The following is a 16,629-nucleotide window of genomic DNA, read 5'->3' as shown; positions in this document are numbered from 1 at the left end:
TTTATTTTCAGTAATTTAATTGCTTGATTAATCATGTCATGTTTTATTGCTTTTCTTAGCTTAGATTTTAATATGTGTGAGTAGTTTTAATTCTTTGGTTGTGGGGATCCATAAATAATATGGAGGGGTAGTTTATTATTGTTGATTGTTAATGCTCAATTGATTTCCTATTGATTGATTTAATGTTATACAATTAGATTTGGCTAGGTTTAATTGTATGAGTTATGCAATATTAATTCGAGATTCGAGAGATGAGAATTGATGTTTAGGCTTAGTTTCAATAGGCAGGTTAATTTATAAATGGTTAAGTCAAGATTCGAGAGACGCAATTTAATACCGGTAGATTAATTCTATGATTGTAATACGTAGCGAAAGCCCTTTATGATTTGATTAATTGATGCATGGATGATTGATTGTTATGTTTTACCCTGGAATATTATTTATTAGTGAACCTACACCCTAGGCTTTGATTTATTGATATCCCCTCAATTTTATTTGCTTTAGTTTAATTATTCTACTTAATTTAATTCTGATAAAAATAGTTTGGTTACTTGATAATTTAGATTATATTAATTTATTAGGAATAGAAAGACATTGTTTCCTTGTGGATTCGACCCTACTTCCCTATCTGCTTTAGTTAGAGGACTTAGGTAATTCTTTTGATTAGGAGATACGACTTTATCCTGTCAAAATTTGGCGTCATTGCCAGGGAAATGATTTTATTTTTATTCCTGATTTTTTTTTTTTTTTTTTTTTGTAATCTAGATTATTTTCTTTCGTCTCGGAGAACGCAAGTTCTTTGGGACAGCTTCTCATATTTGTTTGTTTAGTTCTGTGTTTATGCCCAGGAGTTCTAGATCAGGCTACATTCCATTCGATCCTGAAATCGAACATTCTTTTCATAGACAGAAGAACCTTTTCACACAAGTACGAGCTACTTCTGAGGGTGATATACCTTTGGAACCCCATCTGATTCTAGCGACACAGAAGTTTCTTCAGAACCAGAATCAGAGATGGTGAATCCGCCACCACCACCACCTTGCAAGCTTAGCGATTATTCGCAGCCGTCCTTGACAGATTTCCCATATCTTGCTCCTACACCTAATCTCGAGGGAGTACAATTCGAGATTAAATCTCAGTTTATTACTATGATCGAAAGGAAGCAATTTAGCGGAGCTAAGAGTGAAGATCCAAATCTTCATATTTTAGATTTCTGCCAATATTGCAATACCATCAGACAAGCTGGGGTCACGCAGGACCAAATCAGGGAGATTCTTTTTCCCTTTTCTTTATGTGGTAAAGCTAAATTGTGGTATAATGGATTGAATACGACTGCTCTTGGTATTACTGACTGTAATTCTCTTGCTATGAATTTCTATAATAAATATTACCCTGCAGAGAGGACAACTTTGTAACAGGATAAAGTCGTATCACCTAATCAAAAGTAATTCCTAAAACCACTAAGTAAAATAGATAGGGAAGTAGGGTCGAATCCACAGGGAAACAACGTTCTTTTATTCCTAATTAATTATTATAGTCTAAATTATCAAGAAATAAATAAGGGTTTGTATGAATTAAACTAAGAAATCAATAATAAAAAGTCTAGGATCACATGTTCACCAATAATTAATACTCCGAGATAAAGCATAATAATCAACAATCGATATTGCAAATAACATGATTAACAGGCTCTCGCAGTTTATTAATCAACATAGATTTAACAGGCTCTTGCAATATACTAGATCTAAGTTCCTATTGAAAATAGCCTTTAATATCAAATTAACATCTGCTCGATTCATCAATTCAATATTGCTATACTTTTACAATCAAATCACATATGCTCGATTCATAATCCAATTGTAAAGAATTAAAACAATTCAATAAGAATTATCATGCAATATCAATAATCAACCAAAATAATTAATCCCTTCATATTAATTATGGATCCCCCAAGAACCCTAGAAATTAAATACTCGCATATATTTAAATCTAAACTAATCAAAGCAATTAAACAAAGCATGATTAAAAGCAATAATAATAAACTAAATATGAAACAATAATAAAAAGAACTTACAGAAAACAATACTCCTTAATAATCAACTCATAATAACAAAACAAAAGTCAACTGCAACTAAAATCTAAAACTAATACTAATGATAAACAAAACTAAACTAAGACTAAAACTACTAAGTCTTATAAAAGCTACATAATCTAAGAATTAATATGATAAAGCTAAACTAAGAAAAGCACTGAAAATAATAATGAAAAGCACTAAAAATAATAATGAAAAGCTAATCCCTAAAAAATCGTGAATTGGGTTTATATAAGCAAAAAAAACCCAATTCCACTCAAACTCTCCCAAAAGCTGCTCCTAATCAAATACGGAGTACTATATTGGGCCCAAGTCAAAGAGCAAAAACCGACTTAATGCACCTTGCAGCATACTCATCCGATCGGGCATTAGGTCGCCCAATCGGGCCCGCTATTACACGCCCAACACTTTTGGGATTGGGCTTTTTTGCACCTTGGATTTGTAACTTGTGCGTTTATATGAATTGACCCAATTTCCTTCTTCTTGATATCCAAGTATTGGACATGCAATAAATTTAGTACTCCATGCAAACGAACCGAGCCCTTAATCACCGAACCAAATCTAATTAGCTTGACCTTGGGCTTCAAATATTACTGTCATAAGATACGATCAAACTCCAATATTTTCATAGTGGCTCAATAACCTCGAGAATTATCATAATTCTACAAATTCCTACAAAATAATACCAACTCTACAAAAACACTAGAAGACGTATATTAGTAATAAAAATAGCTCCTTAGAGCTCAAATAAGCATAAATATGACCATGGGACGGGGAATAAAAAATATATAAAATAGACTCATCACTTTGTTGAGGAGTTCGATCCTTAATTTTTCCCAAGAAGTGGATGAAACTTCATATGAAGCTTGGGAAAGATTTAAGAATTTGCAGAGAGAATGTCCCCATCATGGGATAGCATAGAGGCAAATAATCCAAGCCTTCTACAACGGGCTTGGAAATTCATCCAGATCAATCCTAGACTTAGCAGCTAATAAAAAATTTATAAATCTTCAAGAAGATTTTGCAGGAACAATTATTAAAGAGATGACAATTCATAATTCCCAATATGGGAATCCTAGAGGTTTTGCAAACAAAGGGAAACACAATGTCGATTCCGTATCCTTTGTGCAAGCTCAATTAGCCTCTATTTATCAGAAATTAGATAATATTAGTACTGCTATTTCTACTTCTTTAACTAATGTTTTTGCTGTTAATAATAACGCTACTGATGTTTTTTGTGAAAATTGTGGAATTAAAGGTCATTGGGCACAAGATTGTAGGAGTTCCGTGGAGCAGGTTAATGCCTTCCAAGCCTATAGGCAAAATAACCCATACTCCAACACTTATAATCCTGGTCTCCAGAACCATCCAAATCTTTCCTACCGGAGTACTAATGTGCCAAACCCTCCACCTCCACCTCCACAACAACCACAACAACAAGCCCCACATCAACCACAGCAAAAATACTACCAACCCCCAAACCAGAGGACCCAACCACAAACTCCACCTCCATCTACTGATCTGCCCTGTCAGAAATTAAAACGATGTTAGCCAATATGCAAAAGTAAATGTAGAGTAGGGGATGCGCAAATTGACTTGATCCTAGCACATAATAAAATCATAGATAATCAAATTGCGCATCTTTCCTGTACTCTACAAACTCGCAAGTAGGGAGCCCCTACCATCGCAGCCAGTACAACCTACAGATCATGCTAATGCAATTACCCTGAGAAGTGGTTCACACTATGATGGGCCTTCTATGCCCAAAGATGATGAGCCTGTTATAACAAAAATTGCTAATCATGATCCTGTTATACCAAATGATGTTGTTGATATGTTCATTTTATATAGCGATTTACCCCGTCCCTTGGTCATATTTAGGAGTATTATTAGCTCTTTGGAGCCACTTTTATACTAATATGCGTTTTCTAGTGCTTTCGTAGTTTTGGTATTGTTTTATAGGAAATTGCAGATTTGAAGCATTTTCCCGGATATATTTGAGCCACTACGAGCATTGGAGTAGGATCACATTCATATGACCATATTTGTAGCCCAAGATCGCGTTGGAGTGATCAAACTGGTGATTAAGGGCTCGGTGAAGAAGAAGAGTTTGTGGCAATCACTAGGCGAAAAAGGCAAATAGGCACCGGTTCAAACCCCCTCTTTGGCACCGGTTTTGAACCGTTGGTTATTTGAGGGATGCCAAATCTCTAAAGATTTGGCACCGGTTCAAAACCGGTGGCTATATAAGGATTTGGCACCGGTTAACCAATTACCCATGGCGCTTTTTTTTATTTTTTTATTTTTTTTATTTCAATACAATAGGCACCGGTTTTGACTTAGAACCGGTGCCAAAAGTCCCCAAAAAAATTAAAAAAAAACTTTTGGCACCGGTTCTTTTCCAAAACCGGTGCCAAAAATGCCCAAAAAAAATAGTTTTTTTTTTCACTTAAATTGTACCAAATACTTATATATAATCATAATATACATAAAACACATATTTTCTTCAATAACTTGTAATATTACACTTTAAAAAACTAAAAAAAAAAAAAAACACTTGAGATTTCAGTTGAATGCTGACTAGTACACTTGGATCTTGTTCTAGTTTGTTGAGAAGTTTGCTGTGTTGAAACTATTGTGCTGCTGTCTGTTTTCGTTTTGCAGCCATGTTGCTGGTTTTCTGGGGAGCTGTGATGCTGAGATGCTGTGTTGCTAGGCTGGTTCTTGGTGGTGATACAGATGTTTTCTGTTTTCTGTGCTAAGTCAGGCAGGAGGAATGTAATTATAGGCAGAATTAAAAACATAGAATTTCAGCACAACATCTTAATTCCTATCTAGGGTCTAAATATATACCTTCAAATGTTTTAATATACTGTTGAAACATATCCTGTCAAAGTTCCCACATATACTATCCAAAATTTTCCCAACAATATTTGCCTCTTAAATTTAGACAAAACAAACATGCTATTGGGCTGTTTTTTTTTTTTTTTTTTTTCCAAATTGTGACTGTTTCAATAACAACTCCCATCAAAATAAATCATAGGGCGTCATAGAACTTGAACTTCAGCTTATGCATTACCCAGCTAACCAAAGTAATTACACTGGGTTTTAGTTCCCCTCAACTTCCTCCTGATAAATCAAGCAATCAAATTAAAACTAAAAGAACCAAGCATCAGCTTGTCATGCATAAATTTCCACATAATCCCATTAGCTTGATTCAAATAGCTCAATTCCCAAATAACAGCCTTCCATTAAACCGAATTCCATTAGCTTGATTCAAATAGTCCATAGCATAATGCTTTTCTCACTGTAAGATACTAGTACATGCCCAAAGAATGGAAGACATGTCAATACAATACTACATGTCTACAACTAATATAATAAGTTGAGCTAGCTCAAGCAACTTCTCAGCTAAATCTTGAGATTAAATATAGCTCTAAATCACTAGCGATAGATCCAATACCAGTGAAGAGTTGAAATTAGGCACTTGATAGATTGCGTATGAATAATTCGTATATCAAGTATGGAAATTGAAGATTATGACACTAGCTAACTCTCTTTTTCAGAACCACCACCCAGGACATATTAATAGACGCATGTAAACATGTATATCAAATGTCAACAGACCCATAACTATCTTGTTCAGATTCCATTGAACTTTTGATTAAAATCAGCAATTAAACTGTTCAACTAAAAGTTCTAGATTAGGACAGTAAAATTTAATATTATGAAGGCTGAGTAGATATTTCAATAAAATAAAACATAGAGATTTCTCCAGTCTTTAAACTTCTAAATCCTCAAAGACACCCTTCCCACCTCATCAGGAAAAAATGAGAAAAAGATGAAAGAGGAGCAGACAAACAATATACAGATGAAAGATGTGAAAAAGCAGAATAAAACAACTAATAATTTACTTAGTAAAGATACATATATCTTATTTACTTGTGAGCATGCTTCATCTGGTAAGCAGGGGGGGCCTTAGACAAGTCGCAACTTAGATTCAGTACTATAAGGAACGTGAAAAGAGTCATGACTCATACAGTATAATATACATAAATAACATACCTGAATACCAAGTATCTTTCCAGCATTTCCCAGATCAATCAAGAGCTTCCGCAGCTTGCCTTCCACATCTGAATGCACAGGAGTATCACAGAGCCATTGCGTATTTGTTGCAGGCCCCATATTAATGATTCTGACAGGTAATCAATTTACGTCAGACAAGGCATGAGTTGAATTTAAAACATCCACATTTGGTAGAAAATTAACACACCCGCCCAAAACAGACTCGGCAAATGGTCTCATGATATCAAAGTAGACTATGCGGACTTCCATTGTAGCAGAAAGACCTATTTCAAAGTCAGACGTTTAATTAATATCAAGCCATGTATATTAACCTCAAAAGTCAAGACATTGTTTAATGAAGGTGAATTAAAAAAAGATTATCTATAAAGCATTAACGCCCTAACCTCTCAAAAGATTTAGCACCCGTGCAAAAATCACTATATCCCCAGGAAAGGCATCAACCTAAAAGCAACCATTACAATATTTACAAACATATATAACAGGAGAAATAGTGTAGCAATCGTAGCATCATTCATTGAAACCAAGTGTACTTACAGGACTAAATCGTTTAGCTTCTTTGTCATCAAGCTTCATTTTTTCTTGTAAGGCTTTCATTTTTTTTGCTCTTTCTTCTGAGAAATTCTTCAATGTTTCCTGGACAGAGAACATGAAATTAGTATAGATTAGATTAAAAAAACAGTGACCTTTACACCAAACTGGGCACTCACAGCAGCTTCACTTGCGGGAGTTGAGTTACGAAAGAATACTGTTCACTTCCATTGCCTGCTCAGGTAAGTCCATGCGCAACTTGAGTCCCATTATTGAAAATGCAGACAAAAGGGCCACATGATCCCCCTGTTGTTGAAACAAATATTTCGTAAGACGATAAATATGATCAAATAGAAGTTCTAAGATGTATATTATCTTTGAGAACTCAGTAAAGCGCATCAAGGAAAAAAGAATTTTAAACTAATCAAAAACTAATTATAAAATCAGATTAAATGAAACAGCAGCTACACTAGAAACAAAATGTAACATAGATATTAAGGTTGCAGGCAATCAGGAAGAACAGAGTGATTACAGGATCTGTTGAACTGCAAATCATTTCCCAAATAACAGCCTTCCATTAAACCGAATTCCCAAACTATTTTCCAAAACAAATTTAATGGATATGAGACGGACACTGGATTAAACAAAACATATAATCTTGTTATTTCTTCCAAAGTAAAATGATTAAAAAAATGTTAGGAAATATAATATGAAGAAAATAATACAAAACTGCTACACAACAACTATGAAACAAATTAAGAGATGACTTATTCTGATAACTAACATCTTGTTTGGTTTTTAAAGATGCTAAAAAATGGAAATTAAGGAAAGAGAGAGGTTATGGTTTATAGTTTGTTTTAATCGGTTAGACTGGAAATGGCTCCTTAGTTTGGTTAACTAATGATGAACTGCTATAGACTTTCAAAGAAAACAAAGAGTAATTTAGGAGATTCACAATTTTTTTCACGTTTAAACCAATATTTGCTGTTTTGGAAGAAAAAGAAAACTAAGAATTTTATATAGACAGATTCCGTCACTAAATGCACCAAGAGATGCATCAAATGACGACATGTAATTCCTCTAGGCTCCAAGGAAAAAAGAGAACAATGAAAAATGTCCAATTGTCCAGCAATGACACTATTATAAATCGGATCCAACACCTACAAGGCTACAACTATGGCCTACCAAGTAAATTAATATAAGATGTTGCAGGCTAACTTCATCCTAACCCTGAAGATAGAAGGAAAAAGCAAAAACTATAAAAATACTAAGTAAATTCAGTTAGAATAATCGATCCATCTTCAATAATCGGGTAAGAGAACTACAAGCATCAAAATTCAACAAGCTTACTACACATGACTCATCAAATGTCCTACAGACACAAATTAATTAGCCAGTGAAACTCGTCATAATTCACAATAAATATTGACATGGGTAAGAGAGGTAAAACGGTCCAATTCTAAAGCTCCTGTTTGATCTAAGCAGACATCATGAAGCTAATATGTTATGTGTGTATCAAAAAGATTCGAAAACTACAAAGCTAATCAATCGGATTAACTAAACAACACAGACCAATCTAAGCCATCAATTATATAAATCCAAATAAGGAATTGTGTTACAAATTAACCATAAGTAAAACAGCAACAAGTCAGGGATGCATCACTTGAGTACACATTAAGTATACTCTAGAAGTCTAAAGCACCAATTAGTCACCTAACAACAGATAGAACTTAAGCCTTTAAGCAACCTGAATGCAAAAACAATAACACAAAGCTGCAACTTATCCCCTAGTAAGCTATCCACAAGACAGATTGTTTAGAAGTATTTTGCACATCCTCTATCAACTTTAAGAAAACCATTGAAATTGATAGATGAACTAAATTGCTAGGATAACACTTACCATCACTGGGATTTGTTGACCCATAGGCAAAATGCAGCAGAAAAACGAACACGAAAACAAAGGAAACTTCAGCCCAGATCTTTACACCTGGGCAGTTCATCAATACGTATCTTCCAACCCATTCATCCAATGCTCAACCTCTTTGATAACCCACTTCAATCCCTCAAATCTACAAATCTAACTAAAATGCAGCAACAACTTTAAATCTGTAAATTCAAGGTAACACAATAAGCATAAAAACACTGCCTCAACTGAAATAATTTCAGCAAATTAAATTCTAACTTTAACCTGATAAAGCATCAAATTAATACACCTAAATTTATTAGTAAATTATCAAATTCAACAACCCCACAAAATTAATTTAGTAATTCTCTAATTCATAAGCACAAACAAAGAGCCCCAGTAATCACTGAACTTAAATAAAATAACTAATTGAATAGATCTCTAATTCAAATCGGTCACAAAACTAATTCAATAAAAAAAAAAAACCCACAAAACTGATCACGACAGATCTTCATAATTATCAAAGTAACACTAGAAAAACACAAAATTAACAAGAATTACAAACACCCAGATCAATCATTTCCATCAATCAGCTTCAAGATTATCAAAAATGATATGAATAACAAATAAAATGATATGCATGCTTCAGAAATTGGCCGATAAAAAATGAAATGAAAACCCAGATAAGAGTAATAAACCCTAATATCTTAGAAAACGACAGAAATTGATCGAAATTACAGAAATTAAGAAACCGATAAGTACTTTAATTAGGAGAGTAACATAAAGTGAAAGATCGAGCAAGATGAAGAAACCTCGAGAAAGAAGAAGTGTAGCCTGCTGATATTAGTTTGCCTCTTTGTGTTCAACAACATCAATTTAATCACCACCAACTCCAGCCTCCAATTATTGCAGCATCAGTGTAATTCGAAACCCTAGAAATTAGAGAGAGGTGATTGGATATGAGATTGAGATTTAGAGGTATAACAAGGGCGATAAACCCTAGAAAATGATTGATAGGGTAAAAGGAGGGTAGAGGAGAAAGCACGAAAAGAAAAGGGGAGAGAGAATTTGTGAGCGGTGCATGGTGGTTGTTGTTGCGGCTGCGGCTGAAGGTTTGGTTGAGGTGAGAGAGGAGAGCATATGAGGAGAGAGAAGAGAGAGAAGAGAGAGAATGGAAATGGAAAAAGAACAGGAAAGAGAATGAAGAAGCAGAGTAACGCATACCCCGATTTTTTTTTTTTTTTTGTCTTTTTTAATTGGCACCGGTTTGAAGCGGTGCTAATTACCATAGTTGGCACCGATTTAAGGCGAACCGATGCCAAAACCGAATTTTTCAATCCCACCCAATTTTTTTGGCACCGGTTTTCAAGAACCGGTGCTAAAGTGGGGGTGCCTATTTCATTTTTTCTACTAGTGAATGGACCAAGTATTCAAGACCCAAAGAGGAAATGCGAATTGGGCCAAGAACATAGCCCAAGTGAAGAGGTCCAGCTTGCTCGAGAGTTCGCCCGACCGGGTAAGCCTTCGCCCTGAGGCGTGCCCGGTCGGGCGAGGCATATAGAAGAAAAGAAGCCCTTCGCCCTGTCTCGCGCTCGATCGGGTGCGAGCGAAGAAGCCACCAACAAAAAGGCAGGCCCGGCCGGGCGAAGCTCTGCCTGACCGGGCGCATGTTTTCTAAGAGGAATTTCAGCATTTTTTTTAGTCTTTTTCTTTAATTAGGATTTTTAAGCCTAAGTATAAATACGTTTTTGTTTTAGGAAGTGATTACGTTTTTCATTAGTAAAATTCTTAGTTTTTAGTTTAGCTTTTAGTGAATTCTCTTGTTTTCTCTCTACACTTATGATTTATACAATTCATCATTTTCGTTTATTTTGGTAACGATTTCTTCCCCTTTTATTTTCAGTAATTTAATTGCTTTGATTAATTATGTCTTGTTTAATTGCTTTGATTAGTTTAGATTTAATTATGTGTGAGTAGTTTAATTCTTGGGTTTGTGGGGATCCATAAATAATATGTAGGGGTAGTTTATTATTGTTGCTTGTCAATGCTTGATTGATTTCCTATTGATTGATTTAATGCTATGCAATTAGATTAGGCCTGGTTTAATTGTATGAGTTATGCAATATTGATTCGAGATTCGAGAGATGAGAATTGATGTTTAGGCTTAGTTTCAATAGGTAGGTTAATTTATAAATGGTTAAGTCAACATTCGAGAGATGCGATTTAATACCGGTAGATTAATTATGTGATTGTAATACGTTGCGAAAGCCCTTTATGATCTGATTAATTGCTGCATTGATGATTGATTGTTGTGTTTACCCTGGAATATTATCTATTGGTGAACCTATACCCTAGGCCTTTTATTATTGTTTTCCTCCCTTAATCAATTTTCTTTAGTTTAATTATTAGTTTAATTCTCATTAATAACAACTTGGTTACTTGATAATTTAGATTATTTTAATTAATTAGGAATAGAAAGACTTGTTTCCCTGTGGATTCGACCCTAATTCCCTATCTATTTTAGTTAGTGGTTTTAGGTAATTCTTTTGATTAAATTAGGTGATACGACTTTCGCCTGTCAGTTGTTACTAGCCATGCAGGGCCTCAGGGTAAAACTAACCCTTCTGATAATTCTTTGCAGGGTAAATCTCAGGACAAGAGTGGAGATGTGCAGGTCCCAGCTATCAAACTTCCATTCCCTAATAGACATTTAAAGAGTAAGTTAGATAAGCAATTTGGTAAGTTCTTGGAGGTTGTTAAGAATTTGCACGTAACAGTTCCTTTCACAGAATTAATTACACAATTACCAGCATATGCTAAATTTATGAAAGATATATTGACGAGGAAGAGAACCTTTAATGAGGTAGAGACTGTAGCTTTTACAGAGGAATGTAGTGCTTAATTGCAAAATAAATCTCCACCAAAATTAAAGGATCCTGGTAGGTTTTCTATACCTTGTCATATTGGTAATGTCTTCATTGATAAAGCATTATGTAATTTGGGTGCTAGTGTTAGTGTAACGCCATCGTCTGTGTGTTCAAGGCTTAATATGGGTGATTTAAAAGTTACTAACATTACTTTGCAAATGGCAGACCGTTCTGTTAAATACCCCTTAGGTATTTTAGAGGATGTACCTGTTAAAGTTGGTAAATTTTTTATCCCTGTTGATTTTGTTGTCCTAGACATGACTAAGTATACGCAAATTCCAATAATATTAGGTAGACCTTTCCTCCACACTACAGGAGCCATTATTAATGTTAAAAATGGAAAACTCACTTTCTCTGTTGGGGATGATAATATTACATTTAATTTAGGGGGGGGGGGGGGGTTGAAAGGTCCTATGTTAGAGAAAAATTGTTGTAGTATTGATGGTGATTAATATTATTGATGTTATTTGCAATGATAGCTTACCACAGGTGTAGTACCCCGTATTTTGATACGTATTTTCTAAATTAATTAATTATTATTTCCTAAAAAGGGTATTTTAGTAATTTAAATTACTATTTGAATTTTGGATCCAAAGTGATATTTGAATTTTGGCGCCAAAAGTATTTTGAAACCTAATTATTATTTTAAAATTTTGGATAAGATTTATTATCCATTTAATTTATTTTAAAAACCGGATTATTTATATATTTCGAATATTTTAATTAAAGCAAAAACTATATTTTATTATTTAATTAATAAGGTCCGATAATTCCTAATTATTGACTAAGATTTTCGGGTTTTCCTAGTGTGGAAAATCTGATTTTCTAGGTTAATTTATTTAGTGAATAATTGGTATTTTATTAATTAATTATTTTATACAATAAGTATTATTTACACAATTATTTTTAATTCCTTAAATCTAGCAAAATAACTCCCTAAAATATACTAATAGGATCCGAAAATTTGATCTATGGAAGCTCAATATTTTCGGCCCTCATGGTCAAATTTTGGGTGATTTATTTTGAAAAATTGTATTTTTAATTATCTCCTTAAAATCTCTTATTTTCCTTAATTTTATTTCTCCATCTCCTAAATATTTGATCATCTTATTTTCCTACCTTATATCTTCCTTGATTATTCCCCAAGTAATCTCTTTTTCCATATTATTTTTTATGACAACACACTTTCCTAAATTCTATTATTCTTAATCACCTTAATATCAAAACTTTCCATATTTCTTTCATTCTCTTCTCCAAGTAATTCCTTAATTCTTTTTGCCATAATTCTTCATACATTTTCCTACCATAATTCATGCATGAGCTAGCCTATAAATACCCATTGATTCATGGCCAAACACTCACAACAATTCTCTTCTTCTCTCTTACTCTTCTTTTCATCTTTTCTAAAAGAAAATCAGCCCGTATATCTTTGGAGCCAATTTTCGGGCACTTATGGTCAGTTTTTGGGTTTTTCTTTTTCACAGAAAGTTGTTCCTCTCAAAAAATCCTTGAGGTTAGGCTCAAGAATAACCTAATTCGGAGTTATATTGAAGGAGTTATAGCCTTTCCAAGTTCTGCTTATTCTTTCCAACGCAAATCCAATTCTTCTCTTTTTCCTTTCTTTTCTTTCTTGCACCACCACCAATCACCACGACCGCCACCTCCGGCCACCTGCCAGAATGCTTCCCTTGTCGCCACCTCTCTCTCTTTTCCTTGGTTTTCTACATTTTCTTCTTCTCTTCTCTTATTTAATTAATTATTATTATTACGGGGGATTTATAAAAATTATTATGAGTAGTTTTAATTAAATAAAATCATATTTTTATTCATGTTTATGAAAATTAATTTAAAAGGTTCATGTACATATAGTTGGGGGTTTTTAATTTAATTGTTGTGATTATTTGTTAACCTTATATTAATTAAGGTTATATTTATTTGCAGGGTGTGTTCAATCAAGGTTCTTCAAGTCTATTTGTGTAATTCCTAGCAAGGATCAAAGGTACGTTTAGGTGGCTAGATACCTTTGGAAGTGATTGGTTTGAATAACATGTTTTATATGATTTTATTGGTGATTGAATTAAATTGATTGGAATTATGATTTATGAAACAAAGTATGGTTGGAGGAATTGATTTTAATATTTGTTTTAATAAATGTATTTTTGAAGGATTGATTTTAAATCCATGTTTTGAATGGTTTGAATTACTTATCATGTTTAAATAAAAGAATTGATTTGAAAAGCTTGTTGAATTAAATAAAAGGTTTTTCAAAGGAAGAGTTATTGATTAGAAAATTTATTTATATGAGATTTAATTCTCAAGTATTTATTAAAAGGTTGATTTCGAAGGCATGTTGAATTAAATAAATAGGAGTTTTGATTTAACCTATTATAAAGGTTGATTTTATTTAAGGAGGAATTATTGAATTATTATTATTAAAGCTTTACAAGCATATTGATAGTAACCCCACTATGCGGATTTGGTAGATAAGACTTTGGACTTTAAATGACCGAGTCTTTCCTCAAGAATAGCCTTGCAATATAAGGAGATTAGCTTGGGGGTGTGCACACTTGGGCGAGGAATTGGTTTTAAAAAGAGGAATTGGTTTTATTGAATTGATTATTGAAATATTGAATTAATGGAATTGGTTTTATAAACCGTTTCATCGAATTATTGGATTATTGAGAATTGGTTTGAAACATGAGTTTTGGAATTCATTGGATTAATTATTAGAATTGGTTTTAAAAGCATGTTTGCAAATAAATTGAATTTACTTATCTTGCACATATCGTACTTAGCATGTTTTGCTAATCCGTATTTCTTATTTGTTTTGGTTTGCCCTGTTTACCGTAATGGTAAGCAGTGTTGACTATTTCCAGGTGGAGTCATGAATGAGCATATGGGAGTCCCAGGATTTGCTTCACCTAGTTTAGGAATGTTGGTCTTATCTTTATTTTGGGTACTCATAACAATGTTACTATTTTTATAAGTATTAATAAAAGAAAGTTGAGTTTTCACTGCAAGTTTTGTTATTGGGTTAAGTATTTTGAGTAGCCTTGCGTAATCACGTGGTGGTAATATGCCTAAGTCTATCTCTACGGTATAATTTTTTGTATTATACTAGTATTTTCGTAGAGAGAGATTTGGTGGTGTTACAACAGGTCCTTGCAAAGGACCCTTTGGAGGAAGTTCTTTGTGGTGATTTTACTGCAGGTGATGCTGGTATTTGGAGAAGAGAGGTGGATGCTATTGAGGAAGCTCTCGCACTTGAACAACTTGACCCTAAGGAGAGCAAGAAGGTAGTAAAATTAGTTCAGGAATCGAAACCTGTAGAGGTTAAGAAACCTGAGCTAAAACCTCTTCCTTCTCATTTAAAATATGTATTTCTTGATGAACAGGAACTGCACCCAGTGATCATCAGTACTGCACTCGATGATTCCCAAATTTCCTACTCTTAGAGGTTCTTCTAACCCACAAAAGGGCAATTGGGTACAATATTGATGATCTCAAGGGTATTAGCCCTGACTTTTGTATGCACAGGATACAATTAGAGGACAATCACAAGCCATGTATTCAACCCCAGAGGAGGTTGAATCTTAACATGCAGGAAGTAGTCAAGAAAGAGGTTATGAAATTACTTAATGTAGGTATTATCTATCCAATTTCTGACTCAAAGTGGGTGAGTCTCGTACAGGTAGTTCCTAAAAAGGGTGGGATGACTGTGATTAAGAATGATAAAAATGAATTAATTCCCACTAAAACTGTAGCAGGGTGGCGTATGTGCATTGTTATCGTAGATTAAATATTGCCACCAAGAAAGATCACTTCCCTCTCCCTTTTATTGATCAAATGTTGGAAAGGTTAGCTAATCATAAATTTTTCTGTTATTTGGATGGGTACTCGGGATTTTTCCAAATTCCAATTCACCCTGAGGATCAATTGAAAACAACATTTATATGCCCTTATGGTACTTTTGCATATCGTAGGATGCCCTTTGGTTTATGTAATGCCCCTGCTACCTTTCAACGTTGTATGATGAGCATTTTTTTCTGATTTCATAGAGTTTATCATGGAAGTCTTTATGGATGATTTTAGGGTGTATGGGTCTTCATTTGATACATGTTTAGCTAATCTCAATAAAATATTGAAAAGATGTGAAGAATGCAATTTGGTTTTAAATTGGGAAAAATGTCACTTTATGGTGACAGAAGGTGTGGTCCTTGGTCATATTGTATCTGATAAGGGTATACAAGTAGATAAAGCTAAAGTTTCTATTATTGAGCAATTACCTCCACCAGTTAATGTTAAGAGGGTTAGAAGTTTCTTAGGTCATGCGGGGTTTTATCGTCGCTTTATCAAAGATTTTTCTAAAATTGCTAAACCACTAACTCAGCTTTTACTCAAGGATTCCCTATTTGGTTTTACTGATGAGTGTCTTGAGGCTTTTAACAGGATTAAGCATGCTTTGGTATCGACACTTATCATATGTGCTCCCGATTGGGATCTCCCATTCGAGATTATGTGTGATGCCAGTTGTTTTGTAGTAGGAGCCGTGCTAGGACAAAGAAAGGACAAAGTTTTGCATGTTATTTACTATGCAAGTAAAACTTTGGATGAAGCCCAAGTCAACTATGCCACTACGGAGAAGGAGTTTCTTGCTGTGATTTATGCTTTAGAAAAATTTAGATCATATCTTATTGGTTCTAAAATTATTGTTTTTACTGATCATGCAGCTTTGAAATACCTCATAGCTAAGGCGGAAACAAAGCCTAGGCTCCTCCGTTGGATTCTCTTGCTCCAAGATTTTGATGTGGAAATTAAGGATAAAAAGGGAGCAGAGAATGTTGTTGCAGATCACTTGTCGAGGATCAGGTATGATGAGGGTAAGGATTCTCTTCCTATAGATGATTCTTTCCCTGATGACCACTTATTTGCAGTTGTAGAACAACACCCTTGGTATGCTGACTATGCTAATTATTTGGTGGGCGGTACTCTACCTCCTGATTTGTCCTACCAACAGAAAAAAGAGGTTCCTTTATGATGTTAAACATTATTTTTGGGATGACCCTTTTTTGTTTCGTGAGTGTGTAGATGGA

General features: G+C 34.0%; 1 protein-coding gene across 3 annotated transcripts; it reads right to left on the bottom strand.

Moving 5' to 3' along the window:
- Positions 1–4,626: 4,626 nt before the first annotated feature.
- Positions 4,627–9,984, bottom strand: LOC110682895. 3 transcript variants are annotated; one of them, XM_021859240.1, is made up of 8 exons: positions 9,422–9,984; positions 8,607–8,812; positions 6,886–7,012; positions 6,713–6,811; positions 6,562–6,619; positions 6,366–6,441; positions 6,158–6,287; positions 4,627–4,850 (listed from the first exon to the last, which is right to left on the bottom strand). In XM_021859240.1, the coding sequence occupies exons 4-8, from the start codon at positions 6,770–6,772 to the stop codon at positions 4,725–4,727; spliced, it is 450 nt and encodes a 149-aa protein (XP_021714932.1). In that variant the 5' UTR covers positions 6,773–6,811; positions 6,886–7,012; positions 8,607–8,812; positions 9,422–9,984; the 3' UTR covers positions 4,627–4,724. The 3 variants fall into 3 exon arrangements, with proteins under 3 accessions (XP_021714932.1, XP_021714933.1, XP_021714934.1); XM_021859241.1 differs by having other exon boundaries at positions 8,607–8,787; XM_021859242.1 differs by having other exon boundaries at positions 4,628–4,838; positions 9,422–9,983.
- Between the last annotated feature and the right edge of the window lie 6,645 nt (positions 9,985–16,629).

This window comes from Chenopodium quinoa, unplaced genomic scaffold (genome assembly GCF_001683475.1).
Source record: "Chenopodium quinoa cultivar QQ74 unplaced genomic scaffold, ASM168347v1, whole genome shotgun sequence".
NCBI classification, from domain to species: Eukaryota; Viridiplantae; Streptophyta; class Magnoliopsida; order Caryophyllales; family Amaranthaceae; genus Chenopodium; species Chenopodium quinoa.
This window is presented reverse-complemented; position numbering and strand designations above follow the sequence as displayed.

What these genes read in the sequence shown, in the direction of transcription:
- LOC110682895 (XM_021859240.1), bottom strand. Translation starts at nt 6,772, where the DNA reads ATGAAAGCCTTACAAGAAAAAATGAAGCTTGATGACAAAGAAGCTAAA. An exon ending in GGTGCTAAATCTTTTGAGAG is followed by an intron (nt 6,442 to 6,561) that starts GTTAGGGCGTTA and finishes ACTTTGAAATAG; the next exon opens with GTCTTTCTGCTACAATGGAA. An exon ending in GAAAGATACTTGGTATTCAG is followed by an intron (nt 4,851 to 6,157) that starts GTATGTTATTTA and finishes TGCCTGACTTAG; the next exon opens with CACAGAAAACAGAAAACATC.